The sequence below is a fragment of the Dendropsophus ebraccatus genome, chromosome 9 (assembly GCF_027789765.1).
Source record: "Dendropsophus ebraccatus isolate aDenEbr1 chromosome 9, aDenEbr1.pat, whole genome shotgun sequence".
Taxonomy (NCBI): domain Eukaryota; kingdom Metazoa; phylum Chordata; class Amphibia; order Anura; family Hylidae; genus Dendropsophus; species Dendropsophus ebraccatus.
Window position 1 is genome coordinate 14,371,753 of NC_091462.1, and position 16,321 is coordinate 14,388,073.

At 45.5% G+C, this 16,321-nt stretch overlaps 1 protein-coding gene across 18 annotated transcripts in view; it reads left to right on the forward strand.

The window, feature by feature from the left end:
- R3HDM1 (R3H domain containing 1) overlaps positions 1–6,468 on the forward strand; it is an 85,111-nt gene extending 78,643 nt beyond the window's left edge. For 13 of the 18 annotated variants that reach the window (XM_069982617.1, XM_069982627.1, XM_069982629.1 and 10 more), the window contains 8 exons: positions 1,605–1,762; positions 1,850–2,001; positions 2,088–2,191; positions 2,344–2,513; positions 3,328–3,472; positions 4,243–4,325; positions 4,632–4,716; positions 5,501–6,468. In XM_069982617.1, coding sequence (XP_069838718.1) covers positions 1,605–1,762; positions 1,850–2,001; positions 2,088–2,191; positions 2,344–2,513; positions 3,328–3,472; positions 4,243–4,325; positions 4,632–4,716; positions 5,501–5,868 — 1,265 coding nt within the window. In that variant the 3' untranslated portion in view covers positions 5,869–6,468. Of the gene's footprint in view, positions 1–1,604; positions 1,763–1,849; positions 2,002–2,087; positions 2,192–2,343; positions 2,514–3,327; positions 3,473–4,242; positions 4,448–4,631; positions 4,717–5,500 lie in introns of those variants that run through there. The other 5 variants (XM_069982625.1, XR_011364504.1, XR_011364502.1 and 2 more) reach the window with 5 other exon arrangements.
- Positions 6,469–16,321: the final 9,853 nt, after the last annotated feature.

Sequence of the window (16,321 nt, forward strand, 5' to 3'; positions counted from 1 at the left end):
CTTCCAGTACTTATCAGCTGCTGTATGCCCAACAGGAAGTTGTATTATTTCCAGTCTGGACAGCAGGAGAGGTTTTCTATGGGGATTTGCTCCTGTTTTGGACAGTTCCTGAGCACTGTGTCAGACAGGAAAGAAAACACCACTTCCTGCTGGACACACAGCAGCTGATAAGTACTTGAAGACTTGAGATTTTTTAATAGAAGTGAATTACAAATCTCTGGCACTTTATGGCACCAGTTGATTTGAAAGAAAATTTTTTTGGGTGGACTACCCCTTTAAGGCCTGTTTGCTCACACCGTGGCACCGCCGACTCTGTCCACATGGTGTTTTTAACACTCTGTTTAGTATATGCAGTGGGAATGCTCTTTCACGTTATATATGTACCACTCGTCCTACAACGTACAAGGCCTTGAAAATACTGAAAAATAACTGTAGGACCGCAGAGGCAAAAAGTAAAAAAAAAAATTAAAACTGGTTCAATGTTCAAAGGGGTTGTCCTGAATTAGAAACCCACAGCTGCTTCCTCCCAGTAACAGACCCATCTGTCAGTGGGTTGCATAATATCAAACACAACCTGTAAACAGTTTTTGGTAAAAGCGGCCATGTTTTTTTTAAACCAGAACCTTCCCTTTTAAAGGTTAAAGGAAAATTCCGTTGAAAATTTTTATTAAAGTTCTGTATTGTCCCCCAAAAGTTATACAAATCCCCAGTATACATTTATTACGGGAAATGCTTATAAAGTGCTTTTTTTCCCTGCACTTACTACTGCATCAGGGCTTTACTTCCTGGATAACACGGTGATGTCACTTCCTGGATAACACGGTGATGTCACTTCCTGGATAACATGGTGATGTCACTTCCTGGATAACATGGTGATGTCACTTCCTGGATAACATGGTGATGTCACTTCCTGGATAACACGGTGATGTCACTTCCTGGATAACACGGTGATGTCACTTCCTGGATAACACGGTGATGTCACTTCCTGGATAACACGGTGATGTCACTTCCTGGATAACACGGTGATGTCACTTCCTGGATAACACGGTGATGTCACTTCCTGGATAACATGGTGATGTCACTTCCTGGATAACATGGTGATGTCACTTTCTGGATAACATGATGATGTCTTTTCCTGGATAACATGGTGATTACACGACCTGACTCCCAGAGCTGTGCAGGCCATGGCTGCTAGAAAGGATGACGGCAGGAGAACACTGAGGGACACAGGGCACTGGAGGGACACTGAGCATCCCCCTGCCATTATCTTCTCCAGCAGCCACAGCCCACACAGCTCTGGGAGTCGGGTCGTGATATCGCCATGTTATCCAGGAAGTGACATCACCATGTTATCCAGGAAGTGACATCACCATGTTATCCAGGAAGTGAAGCCTTGATGCAGTAGTAAGTGCAGGTAAAAAAAGCACTTTATAAGCATTTCCCGTAATAAGTCTATATTGGAGATTTGTATAACTTTTTGGCGCAATACAATACTTTAATAAAAATTTTCACCGGACTTCTCCTTTAAATATGAGACCTGTTGGTGAGACATTTCTACTATAGTGATAACTTTTTACTATATAATTTCTCTTTGTACGTTATAGCTTACCCTGCAGTAATGCCCAGCCAGCAGCCAACCTACCAAGGCATGGTCAATGTCCAGCAGCCCCAGAGTCAGACGTTGGTCAGCGGGCAACATGGCAACATTGCCAATCCCATCCACGGTGTTATGGTGCAGTACTCCTCAGTGCCCTCATACCAGGTAGTACCAGTAAGCAGTATATATACATACATAGTAGTGGGATATTATCACCTTATAAAGTGGAATAAACTGGCTTGTATTTTTTAGGTTCCCGTTCGGCAAGGCTCCCAGTCTGTGCCACAACAGCCATATCACCAACAGGTGCTCATTCCTAACCAGCCCCACCAGGGGCAGTTACCGACCACAGGGATGCCAGTTTACTACAGCGTCATCTCACCAGGACAGCAGAATAACCTGAGGTGTGGATGGTATATAACATATATACGGCACGCTATATACTGCACTATAAGAACATATGACAACAAATACAACTTGTGTTTTGTAGCTCCTCAGTGGGGTATATGCAGCATCCGGGATCTGACCAGATGCAGTTTCCAAGGACGACATCTCCTTGTAGCTCTCAGCCACTGCCAGGTCCTCAGTGTGCAGGTATACATGAGGCATGTGTGTGGGATATATAGCTACATCTGTGCATGGGCTGTCACTGGCATTGCAGCATTCACGAGCTGCAGTACCAGATATGGCCTATGGACAGACATGGCGCTGTTTCACAAACCATAAATTCACTTTTATTTTACCAGTGCCAGCACCGCCCCCTCCTGGTGGAATGGTGATGATGCAGCTGAATGTTCCTAACAACCCACCACCTCAAACACATTCACCACCTCAGTGGAAGCCAAATAAATATTATTGTGACCATCAGAGGGCTCATAAGACGGCAGAGTATGGCAGCTTGGACCTGTCTACTCAGGTAAGCGAGGGGGGCGCTGTAGATTTTATAGAAGTGTCTGTGGTTGTAAATGGATACTGAATATTTATTGTGACATGTGTGCAAAGACACTAAGGGAATATTTCCTGCTAGTTGGGTTCATGGTTTTGTATGTCGCAGCCACATACCATAGAGTTGCATCTCACCGTCAGCTGTGGGTATATTATAACGAAGTAGTATAATTAATAATAATAATAATAATACAGCATATAAACCATACTGGATGTTACCCAAATAACCATACCATGCAGTGACTACATAACACCTCCATACAGGTGGCTCTACGGTGTTACCAGCACCATACACTACAAACATAATCTCTCATAATAAAGTAAAAACCTCCATACACTGCTTTTTTAAGACATCAAAAGGGGTTGTGCTCACAAACAGTTAAATAAATAAATAAAGTGAGTTTATTAAAGTTTTCTATGTTCAATTCAACATTATAAATGGCCACTAGGTGTCTCCCTTCACTGTGCATGTGTACAGCCGCAGCACATCCACATTCAGCAGCCGAGAATCCTGGAGGTGCTCGCATTGTATGGTCAGCTCTCCTGTCACACAGCACCAAAACCTCTGTAACCTCAGTGACATTATACTGACTGAATTGTTACATAACAAAGAGTCTTGTCTCCTGGTAACAGAGCTGATAATAGAACTTCCAGACCACAACCAATTAAATGTTTGACACGTCCATAATGTTTGAAAGTGACAGTACTGTTGTAACAAATAGGCTTGACTCTACACAGATGTATATGAGTAAAGATGTCTCTTTGTCTTTCGTCCCCTTTCGCAGCATAGTTCACATCTAAGCAGTCCCATTACATCGCCCAACCAGTCACCGGTCCCTGTCCAGATAACCAACATGAAAAATATCCGCCCTGGTTTATCACCTCTCCCTCTAGTTCCGCACTTTTCTAGACCGTTTGCTCCAGGACAAGGTAAGAGGTCCAAGATTTTTTATTTTTTTTTAGGAAAAAACATTATCGTCTCCCCCCCCCAGATGCTCAATGGGCAGTATAAGGATGAATAGTGAGTGCAGCTCTGGGGTATAATGCAGGATGTAACTCAGGATCAGTAATGTAATGTATGTACACTGTGACCCCACCAGCAGAATAGTGAGTGCAGCTCTGGAGTATAATACAAGATGTAACTCAGGATCAGTACAGGATCAGTAATGTATGTACACAGTGAACCCACCAGCAGAATAGTGAGTGCAGCTCTGGAGTAGAATACAGGATGTAACTCAGGATAAGTAATGTAATGTATGTACACAGTGAACTCACCAGCAGAATAGTGAGTGCAGCTCTGGAGTAGAATACAGGATGTAACTCAGGATAAGTAATGTAATGTATGTATACAGTGACCCCACCAGCAGAATAGTGAGTGCAGCTCTGGAGTATAATACAGGATGTGACTCGGGATCAGTAGTGTACAGTAAGATGTTCACTCGTGGAAATACTCCACCAAAAGATGAATTCCTGTTTTGTGGGTGGGCTCGTCTATAGATGTTGGGTCATAATTAGCCATTAATGAGCTCCCAGATATATTAGATATTGTATAGAGGGCCATGTTGTCATTGAACTCATCAACCCTAATAGCTCTCTGGGTTTGGTATATGACTATTATTAGTACACAGCATTTCTAATCCTCAGGATTTCGGATGGGCACCACCTAACTTGTCTCTTTCTCTGTCTCTTTTTCCCGGCAGGTGATACAAGATATCCGTTACTTGGTCAGCCATTACAATACAATGCTCCTCAATTAGTACACGGACATATAACAAGTCAACAGGTTTATAATCGTGTTCTTGATCCTACATTTCACATCTAGGATATAATGAAGACGTCTCAGGGGATAAAGTTCTCTTTATTATAGATACATAGGCTTTTCTCCAGGGATCCAAGTCACTGGGGGTAAAAGAATGAATGTTTTCATATTTCTTATATGCAGATAATATGCAGGCACACAGGCACATAGCTATAGATACAGATATAGTAGACAATATTTCACTGTCAATGTTATCATAGTAGACCCAATAACTTCTGTTAGATATAAAAGAAACAACACCAAAAAAAATCTGATCTGTGCCTATTCCAGGGTCAGTCTGGACACAGACATGGAAATAGAGGCAAAAAAACGGCCAGGAAAGCTGCTTCCACAGACCTCTCTGCAGGTGAACCTGGTATGTGTTTATGGGCATACCATTTCATTTCCTTTAAATTGCGACATTTATTGTTTTTGCTCTAATGCACCTAAAAAAAATTATGCAAGTTTGCACATTTTTGATTAAAAAAATTCTACAGTTTTGTGTCTACTGCTCCTATGCACGTTTCTATGGTTACAGACTACAAACAAAGCCTGTGTAGTCTGATCCTGTAGTTGTGTGTTACTTCCTGGGTAGAAGAGATGACACATGGACGGGAACAACACAAACTTAGGATCAGGCTGCTCAGGGGGATTGCAAAAGTGTTCAGTTTCTTTATATATTGTGCGCTGACCGGTTCACCAGACATATATTATAAGATATATATAGTATGTATGCCATATGGGCAGGTGCTATACATTGATCCTGTAGAATATGAGGATCTTAGTACACATCAGACCGAATAAGGCCACTTCATGGCGACCTCCTTCAAGTGGGTCCCTAATAGGTGTTCTGGCGTGGAGAAACACCTCCCATGCTGGGTTTCTGAGGTAACGTTAGAAGCTCAGCAAGTTCTGTGCAGGAGTCCAAATAAATAGTACTATATATCTAGATGCACTAGAAGTCTATATACCAGTGATGGGGGACCTTTGGCCCTCCAGCTGTAGCTAAACTACAATTCCCATTATACTTGGGCATCCAACCTTTTGGTTGTACAGGCATGATGGGTGGGCTAAAGAAGGTTCCCCATCTTTGCTATATACTATATGCTATACCTGGTGGGTGGCCTAACCCAAATGGTTTCCTGTCTCTCTATCTGCAGTTGTCGGGAAGGTCCTAGAAATTACAGAACTGCCTGAAGGAATTAGTCGCAAAGACGCAGAAATGCTTTTTGGTGAACTCTTTAAAGTAGGTGCTAAAATTCGGTGGCTCCGGGACCCTCGGTCACAGCCGACCCCGCATCAAAACCATCAGCACTACTGCGGTAGCGGGGAGAGCCATCCGAGTACTGAACAAGCCAGCCCCTCTTCAGACTTGGCCTCCACCTACACCATCGTAGCGACGTTCCCCACCGTATCGGCTGCTAAGAATGCACTGAAAGAACACAATAATTTAATGAACAAGTTTAGACTGAGAACAAGCAGAAAACCCTACGACCTTCACATCCTCGAAAGGGCAAGCTCTCAGTAGGAAAGACGTGGGGGGGAGGGCATCCTACGATGTCCGCCTTCATCACGATAACGATTGGCCTTCGGAAGGGTTTGTGTGGACGCAGAGTATGGCTACCACCATCTAGTAACTGAAGAAGATCCTACGGCGCCGGCAGAGAGTCACCCGTTACTAGGACAGACCTACCCCACCCTTCCCCTTTTATAGCCTGTTTGTTTTATATTTATATTTCTGTATCGGACCCAAAGTTCTCTTGTACAGAAAAAAAAACTATGTTGTTCATAATGAATGCCCATGTTGAAAAGAAAAAAAAAAAGACAAAGAAAAACAAAAAAAAGTCTGTTTTCTATTTTTTTTTTTCCGAAGCCAGCACTTTGTCATCCACTTTAATAGAGCAGGGTGGGGAAATTATTGCTGCACTTAAAGAAAAGTCTATATACATAGATATATATTATAATAATAATAATAGACCTATTACTGTTTTGAAGAGAAGTCTAGATCATTCCCCCATCTTCCAAGGGGAAGCTGTTAAGCGACGGACCCTCTTCACTGTGCCCTTCCTAAGTTATATACATTGAGGCTTTGTGAAAGTTCATTGTAAATAAATGGTTTCTCACGAAAGTCATTTTTCTTTAATTGTGGTCCATTTTTTTTTCCCATTGTAGTTAGCGGATGAGGGGTAAGGAAGGTGTTAAAGTTTAAGCGGTGAGCTCTGTTACATGCTTAAAGGGACAGTGAGATCAGAAAATGACTTCTTGTTTAGATAATGTTTTTATGTTAAACTTATTTTTTAAGAATTTTCTGTGACTTTTTTTTTTACATTTTCAATTTTTATTTGTATATCATAAAATAATCCTGAAATTTTCCAATTTTCATTCTCACCACTGGGACTAAAACTAAGCTGAGACTTCCTGTTGTATCTGTGGTGATGAGGAGGCTGCTGTAAAGTGATCTGTACAGCATTGCATGTAAGGAGGACATGTGACAACAGGAGATAGAGGAGACAATAGCAGCTCCCCATGGAATGGCCTGTTCACAGGTCACAGAGTACGCTCAGTAATGTTTTGCATTCATCTCAAGGGGACAGATTGTCTATTGTCGTCTATGTCCATGAGTCTGGCTGTAAAGCATGTCACTAAATGCTGTTAAGAACAGCTCAGTTAAAATGGCCATACCAATAAAAAATAGAAACAGATTAGAATGAAAGAACAAATTTTTGTATCTGACTCTAATCAGTCCGGGAGGTGCTGCTGATCTGCAGCATGCACACCTGATCACTCTGCCACTCCTTGGAGCTTAGACCAATTGATGTACAGGGCTCGGTGCTGGAAGCCAAGCCCTGTACACCAATCATGCAGAGAAAGGGTCCCCTTTTTGTAGCCTCACAGAGGGTTACTAGCCTAGCATGGCTAGCGCAGAAACACTTGAAAACAGGATCAGTATAACACTGACTGGAACCTACATTGATCTAAACACATGGCCTGCTCCTCTCCACTGTATATATAGACCTCAGGGAGCTTACTGACTGGTGGAAAAGACATAATAAGACAGTGACACTGGCCTCTGATAGTCCCTCCTCTACCTAGTAAGACTATTTTGAAGTACACTCTATAGGGATCGGATAGCTGGTGGCAAACAGGAAAAAACATCATTTTAGTCACCCTTTGCATTGATACCTTCAGCTGTGCTATGCTGTTGTAGAGAATACAATGAGACACCTAGTGGCGGGAGTGCAGAAGACACCTTCCTATCCACAGAACACGAGCCTATGACTTACTTTCAGTGCCAACCTACATAAAGACAAGACAGCAATGGCACATTGGTTGTGGGACATTGCAGATAGGCCCTATTCTGCACAGTGCTAAAGTGCTTTACACTTCAAAGGTACTGACAGAATGAGACACTACAGAATAATCTCAACAACTGTTTAAATGAGGAGTGAGGAGCCGAATCATAAGAGCTTACAAGCTATATGAGGAAATAGGAGAAAATGAGCAACAAGGACCTGATCACAAGAGCTTACAATCTATGGGAAAATAGGAGAAGTGTGGAGGATATATCTAAGGCTGGGTTTACATTCACCTGACGATCTGGCGACATTTCCCTCTGTCGCAGAAGAAAAGTGGCAGAGTGAAACGGATCTTTGGAATGAGCCCATTCATTTCCATAGGATAATTTAAACCATTTGGCATGGTAATGGTGCTGTCGGATCGCCGGACATGCCGTACGTCACTATGCTGCTTGCAGAGGTCTGCTGTACGGCCTTGATGTTGATATACTGCAGCTGATGACAATTGGTGCATTTCTGCCATCAGTTGTCACAAAAGGAGGACGCTGGACCGCCAGATATATGTAAATCCAGACAATGTTCACATTCAGACAATGATCTTTAGCCCTGCACAGTTCTGATGCAGACTCCCTACTGCAAACTATGGATCATGCGGCCGGAGCCGCTCACTCCATAGTGTGCACTGACAGGGTTCTCTGTGGCCGCTATTCAATGAATGACATGTCAGTTGTTTGCGGCGCCGCTAGGGATCCCGGCCGGAGCGTATACTAGGTGACTGCTGAGACCAGAGAGTGGCTGCAGTGTCCAGTGAACGATGTATGCCGCCTCAACACTGCAGGCCTTACAAGGAACACCAGGATCCTAGTGGATTTAGAGATGAGTAAAGTTTTTTCTTTCCTCTATTTCCAGTATGTACACTATTTTTTAAAATCCCTGGAAAACCCCTATAAATTGTAAAATTTAAAAAATATTAAAATAAAAAAAAAAATCTTGCAAAAACAGCTACTTCTGTTGTGTGTGGTATTACAATTGAACTCTATTAACTTGAAGGGGTACTCCATCAAAAATCTTTTTCTTTCAAATAAACTGGTTTTACAAAGTTATAAAACTTTTTGTAATTTACTTCTATTTAAACAATTGCAAGTCTTACAGTACTTATCATCTGTTGTAAGTCCTAAAGGAAGTGATGCTTTCTTTCCAGTCGGACAGAGGTGGCAGCAGAGAGCACTTTGTCCATGTCAGGAACTGTCCAGAGCAGTAGTAAATCCCAATAGAAAACCTCTCCTGCTCTGGCCAGTTCCTGTCTCGGACAAAGGTGGCAGCAGAGAGCATTGTGTCAGACTGAAAGGAATACACCACTTCCTGCAGGACATACAGCAGCTGATAAGTTTGGAAAGATTTTAGATTTTAAAATAACTTTCTGAAAACAGTTGATTTGAAAGAAATCGCCAGAGTACCCCTTTAATTGAAACTCACCTGCAAAACCCACACCCAAACTGAGGACAGAAGTGGTGCACTTTCTGGAAGAAAGCGTCCATGTTTTTCTAAGCCTGGATCACCCCTTTAAGGTTATATTCATATTTCTTTTGATAAAAAATGTCATTGAGCGTCTCTTCCCTCTCCAAAGGGCGTGCAGATATCCCCGTTCTTGCTGAAGGGACGGACCCTTATATATCTACTGAACTGACTTCCATTTGTTGAAATTTCTGCCACAAATCTGCCATGTGTGAATATACCCTAAAGGTGCGCTTGTATCCAAAGGAACAGTTTATTTTATGCATGCAATAATAAAGCTGCGAACCATTGATCATTTTAAAGAGCAAAGGATTTTTTTTATGTTTCTAAAGAAATTATGAAGCAAATAATACATCTTGGGCCACTATTAAAGCAGTATTTTATTGTAGGAATAGAGAAATCTCGCAGTTTATGACTTCTCTTCCTCCCAGGTTGTTGGATCAGACGGCATTAAATTTGGTGTAAATCTTCATTGTGAAGCCCCAGGGGGATGCGAGGAAGGGGATGTTTGGGGCTGTGCTTTTTTTGTAATTCAGTTGTGTTTCAAGACTCTTTAAAAGGGACCAGGCAATGACTGTCCGGGACGCCACGTCCAAAAGGTGGCACCAGAGAGCGAGCTCTTCTCCTTCCTACTTTCCATATTTGTGACATAGTGTGAGCTGGCAGCACCAGGGGCAAAGCACTGTACGTGTGATAAGGGGTTAACATACAGATGACATGAATAAAGGAGGCAACAGACTGGTATACAGAAAGAGAGGGCCCTACCCGCAAGGGCACAATCTACAAGATCACCAGATGACCAATACCACTACGATACCTGGGACAAATAATTCTGCCACATCGTGACTACAACCATTACCGCCACATAGAGAACGTATAATACCACCATAATGATACTAAAGAAAAGCCACAGTACACAAACCAATACCCCCATACAGTGTCCGTATTGTAATTCAGCCCTTTACAGGCTTTATAGACACTATAAGACAGGGGTACTCAACAACTTTTAGTGAAGGTCCACTTACCAGGGTCGATTGTCAGGTGAAGGTCCGAGCTGAACATCATTAGTAAACGTGTTGCGCTTCCCCAGTAGTATATAGCCCCCCTGTTGCTTCCCCAGTAGTATATAGCCCTCCCTGTGCGCTGTCCTAGTAGTATATAGCCCCCATGTTGCTCCCCCAGTAGTATATAGCCGTCCCTGTGCTCTGTCTTAGTAGTGAATAGCACCCCTGTTGCTCACCCAGTAGTATATAGCCCTCCCTGTGCGCTGTCCTAGTAGTAAATAGCACCCCTGTTGCTCCCCCCAGTAGGCTTTTTCTGCCCTCGAGCAGGTCTCTGAACTAACAGGTCACTCAGCCATTCACTGGCCGGGACCATGGACAGGTAACGTACTGTATACAGTTTATTTATTTATTTATTTTTTACTCAACTGTCAGCTGTGCATCACTGTTACACGTAGCAATATACACGATCAGCCGATGATCTTTAACTCTATTACACAGAAAGATAATCGTGCCATGTAATCTGGGCCTTCAGCTTCACACTTTTCCACAACACTTTTCACCCACAGTGTCACAGATAATGCCTCCATGGGGCCCTGCATTGTATGAGTGAGAGAGCGAATGATGGAAGGGGGAAGGTAGGCCCCCCCATTACGAAGATGACCCTGACCAATGAAAACTTTGCTTTTTTTTTAATGACCATGCCCATTTAACAACACATGGTTTCTTTAGACGACCAAGGACAGACTGTCATCCTCTGGTGTGTTTGAAGCTTTTGGCTGGGATGATCTATTATTCAGGAAATATTTTTTGTCCCTAATTGGTCCTTCGGGAAAAAAGGGTTTCCTGAGAAATTGGTCATTCTTTGCTCGCTGTCATTGATCATGTATGGCTGGTGTGAACAGCTGTAATGGCCAATATGGACAAGAATATGTATAGTTGTGTCTGTGAAACCCTCACCTATCAAATGATCATTCACTCAGGATCAGCTTTGGCTTTTGCTGTCCAGGCATAATAGGAATTGTTGTTTTGCAACAGCTGGAGGGATGAAGGTTCCCTAATCCTGATATAGGCCTATGGATCATAATACTGGAGACACTTTTGGATATGTGACCACCTACAGTATGTGTTATGCCCTCTGTTAGTTTCTGCAGAGCCACATACACTACTCACAAAAAGTTACTGATACTTGACTTGTGTGTGAAATTTATGGCAAAGTTCCGGCTCCAGAGATATTATATCATGGGGTATATAAGTAGAAGCAGCAATGATGATTTCCTCCTTTCACACAATTTATTAAAACAACAGCCAGCCCTAGTGGTGGGTATACCCCAACATGTCACTGTGTCATAAACTTGTCATGTGACCTTGACCATTAGTCACAGCTTGACAACCACATCTGCTGTTCACAAGTCGCCTTATTATTTGCTAAGGCATGGTATTACTGAGGTTCTGGGCTACAAAGTTACAAGCCTCTATACGGTATAGGGTTTTGGTCTGGAGAAATTGTGGGTCCCTCCATGTGAGGTCCCCCAGTCTCCAGTGGCCGCTCCATGTGAGGTCCCCCAGTCTCCATGTGAGGTCCCCCAGTCTCCAGCAGCAGCCGCTCCATGTGAGGTCCCCCAGTCTCCAGCAGCTGCTCCATGTGAGGTCCCCCAGTCTCTGGCAGCTGCTCCATGTGAGGTTTCCCAGTCTCCAGCAGCCACTCCATGTGAGGTCCCCTAGTCTCCAGCAGCTGCTCCATGTGAGGTCCCCCAGTCTCCAGAAGCCGCTCCATGTGAGGTCTCCTGGTCTCCAGCAGCTGCTCCATGTGATGTCCCCTAGTCTCCAGCAGCTGCTCCATGTGAGGTCTCCAGCAGCTGCTCCATGTGAGGTCCCCTAGTCTCCAGCAGCTGCTCCATGTGAGGTCTCCAGCAGCCGCCCCATGTGAGGTCCCCCAGTCTCTAGCAGCAGCCGCTCCATGTGAGGTCTCCCGGTCTCCAGCAGCCGCTCCATGTGAGGTCCCCCAGTCTCTAGCAGCAGCCGCTCCATGTGAGGTCCCCCAGTCTCCAGCAGCCACTCCATGTGAGGTTCCCCAGTCTCTAGCAGCAGCCGCTCCATGTGAGGTCCCCCAGTCTCCAGCAGCCGCTCCATGTGAGGTTCCCCAGTCTCTAGCAGCAGCCGATCCATGTGAGGTCCCCCAGTCTCCAGCAGCCGATCCATGTGAGGTCCCCCAGTCTCCAGCAGCCGCCCCATGTGAGGTCCCCCGGTCTCCAGCAGCCGCTCCATGTGAGGTTCCCCGGTCTCTAGCAGCCGCTCCATGTGAGGTCCCCCGGTCTCCAGCAGCCGCTCCATGTGAGGTCCCCCAGTCTCCAGCAGCCGCTCCATGTGAGGTCCCCCAGTCTCCAGCAGCCGCTCCATGTGAGGTCCCCCAGTCTCCAGCAGCCGCTCTATGTGAGGTCCCCCAGTCTCCAGAAGCCGCTCTGCAGTGTCCCAGAACATGCAGACTACTACTCCTATTATGGCCATTTCTCTTGCTGTGTCAATGCCTGTTCTGGTGAGTGTTTGCACTGCAACTGCTGCTGGTTTTCCCCTAGTATTCTCTGGTAATGTGCATTCTCATGTGTATTCTCATGTGTTCCTGTGTATTATTACAGTGTACAGTGGTATGCAAGGCTGTTGATCACGTGACCTGTAACCATGGTTCCTCCAATGGCCGACTAGTTCTGGCCAGGAGCAACCATGTGACCTCCCACTTCCTCCTAACAAGTTGTTCTTCCCCCTGCTTCCAAGCAAGGAGGATGTGTGTGTCGTCCCTCTCCTGCCTCAGAGGAGTTGTGGATCGAGTGCTCTGCTATATACCAGTCTTCGGCTGTTTCTGCCTGCTCAAGTGACCGGATTCTTCTCTCTCATCTGGGTGTCATTCCGTTATCTCTCCTCATCGCTGCAAGGATTCACAGCAAGTATTATTCTCAAGCTAATCCACCCAGCAACGCTATTCCTCTCATACTCCTACTCCCATCATCCGGCACGTATTCTCACAGCCTATGCAGCACCACTCCTGCTTTATTTGTCAAAGCCTGCTATATACCCGGTTGCATCCGGACAGAACTGTTGCTACTAGTTACCTTATCTATAATAAAACCGCTGTTACTGAACCCTGGCATTGGTGTCTACTAACTGGTGCCCTGACTAGGTGCAGCGAAGAATCGCATGCCCATCATCACCCGCAGATTCCTCAGACCGGCCCTGCAGCTGTGCTGCCCTCAGGCCTATACCGTGACAAGTATACACCCTGCAGCTGCCCCGGTCATTGCCCGCTCATAACACCAGCACTGCGGAAGTGGCCCCCAGGGGCCAGGGCATCGCATTTTTTGGCGTCACGAACAGGATATAGACTGTGTTGTGCCAACTGTCAGTGCCCCCAGAACTGTACTGCTACCCCCCAGAGACTTTGCCAATTACTATGGGGGTGATTGAAGTGTTTCGGGCCCTAAACAGTACACAAGATGGCCGCCGTCTTCTTCAATTTCTGGCTGCGCCATACCCCGGAGAGGAGGGGGTTAACAGCCATGCTGCCAAAGCGCGGGAATCGTCCGGCGCCATAGACTTTCCATTGGCTGCTCCTGATTGGCTGCCTGGGCCGGATGACGTCACTGTTGCTGGGCAGATTCTGGAACCTGATCCTCCAGCCTGGCGCTCCTCCCCTTCCTGCTACAAGTTCCGGCCAGAGCGTGACAAGATGGCGGCCCCCGAGAAACGTTTGCCTGCAGCCGCAGCACCAGTGATGCCGGAGCTGCTGGAGAGCAATCCTGCCTGCCTGCTAGCACCGCTCCCATCCTACAGCGACACCAGCTGGGCCGCTGCCCCGTCGGACGACGGAAGTCTTCGCCGGGCCTTCATCCCGGCCTCTGCTGATCAGAATGAGGGGCCCATACCTGAGACCAGCATTTCTCCGGGACCCGGTCACTCCAGAACCGCTGACCTCGCTTCTTGTACCGGAGGGTTCACATCACCGGAGGGTGACCTGATCGCAAGTGGACCGACTCCTCTGTCCTCAGTCCCTGGCCCTAAAGGGGAGAACTCTGCTAAGGCCTTCATATCCCCGAGTCTGTGGCAACCTCCAGGGCGTGATTCGCCGCCCCTGCCGCAATGGATGCTCGGGCCGGGGCCTAAGATTATGCAGCTGATCAAGGACATTCAGCAGGCCCTCGCTGCCCTGTCGTCTGCCACTACAGCTGCCACCGCTATGCCTAGCGCTACTCCTGCAGCTTCCACTACAGCGGGCCCGTCTACTATGGCAGTCCCCTCTACTGCCCCCACTGCTGTGGCTAAGGCTGCCTCTTCTACCACGACCGTCACCTATCATGTGGCCCCCATCATCTCTCCTATCACCATGGTGACGCCCAGCATTGTAGTCACTACGGCATCCAGTGATGCTTCTGCTCCAAGCCCTTCACGCTATCGCTATCCGTGGAAGAAGAAAAAGAAGAAGCCTACTCATCGTCCTCCAGGACATTTCTGCTAAGTATCCTTACAGAGACCAGAGCCCTTAAACTGTTTTGTTGTTTAACTGTTTTGTTCCAGTTCCTGCAACGTTCAAGGTTCGTGCCTGGTCCTCCTGACCAAGTTCCCTGTACTAACCAGCCATGAGCTGATGGACACTTACAATAACAAAAAGTTCTCTAGTGCCTGTCCCAGAGCCTTTTACATGGACGATGTCTAATTGCCAAAAAGAGACTCTACCTAACAGAGACACTTAACCCATTCCTTCCTAATGCACTTTCCTGTGATTGTGTGTTCCACACAGGGTATTATTGCACTTATTTCATTATTGCACTTATTCTACTATTGCATTCCAGTGTTATCAAAGTCTTTGTATTTCCTCCTCTGAGTAAGCAAAAGGTTATTTAGATTGCCTCAGAGTTGAGCGCCTCTTTTGTAAAACAGTATATTTTTCCAGTGTCAAAGTCAGATAGCTCCTCCTCTGAGTAAGAGAAGTCAGTTTATATATGCCTCAGAGAAAGTCCAGTTTATGTAGGAGTGTATTTTCTCATCCAGTCTCATTATTGTGTATTATTATCATATCTATAGCTGGAAAGATTTAGTTGAGCCAGTTCGTATGCAGATTTTTCTCAGATTTTCATTCAGATTTTTCTCAGATTTTCATTCAGATTTTTCTCAAATTTTCATTCAGATTTTTCTCAGATTTTCATTCAGATTTCTCTCAGGTTTTATTCAGATTCATATGAGCCAGTTCTCCTCAAGACCTCGCAGTATTTGTTGTCTGTTGTGTTTCCCTTCCTTTTGTTTCCAGTATTTGTTCGCCTCTGTCTTGTCCCAACACAGTAGTTATCACACATAGTCATACCTGACCTTCACACTTGTCCATACATATCACACCTTGGATACCTTTTCGTATGTTTGGCCTGTGGAGTGCTTGTGTGTGTGATTGAGTGGTATGAAAGGGAGCTCCCCATGTATGTTTGCTTTTATTATTTTGTTCTTTTCTCTTCCAGGTATCCAAGACACTACTCAGACACGCCAAGGTAGTACACAGGTCTTCACAGTTCTCTTTTCCAGTAGGGTAACACATTTAACAGAAAACCTACTGTCTAACTGGCTGGAATATGGAGGGTCACCCGCCAGCAGTTAAGTTGTCCTGGCTTACACGTCAGATGGTTCACGCACTAGCTACCTGGTCGCCAGAGTACGTTAGGCACCCCTAGGTGAAGTCCTGCCACTAGGGTTTCTCATTCTCTCTCTCTTCTCACCTGTGCCTTGGGCGTGGGAAACACACACCTCATCACACTCACTCTCATCATTCATTCCTGTTGTTTGATTGTCCAGTCTATTCATGTTTGCTGCCTTCTAGATTCGCCGAGGTCGGCTCAAATTTGCTAGGGAGGTATGCAGTGTCCCAGAACATGCAGACTACTACTCCTATTATGGCCATTTCTCTTGCTGTGTCAATGCCTGTTCTGGTGAGTGTTTGCACTGCAACTGCTGCTGGTTTTCCCCTAGTATTCTCTGGTAATGTGCATTCTCATGTGTATTCTCATGTGTTCCTGTGTATTATTACAGTGTACAGTGGTATGCAAGGCTGTTGATCACGTGACCTGTAACCATGGTTCCTCCAATGGCCGACTAGTTCTGGCCAGGAGCAACCATGTGACCTCCCACTTCCTCC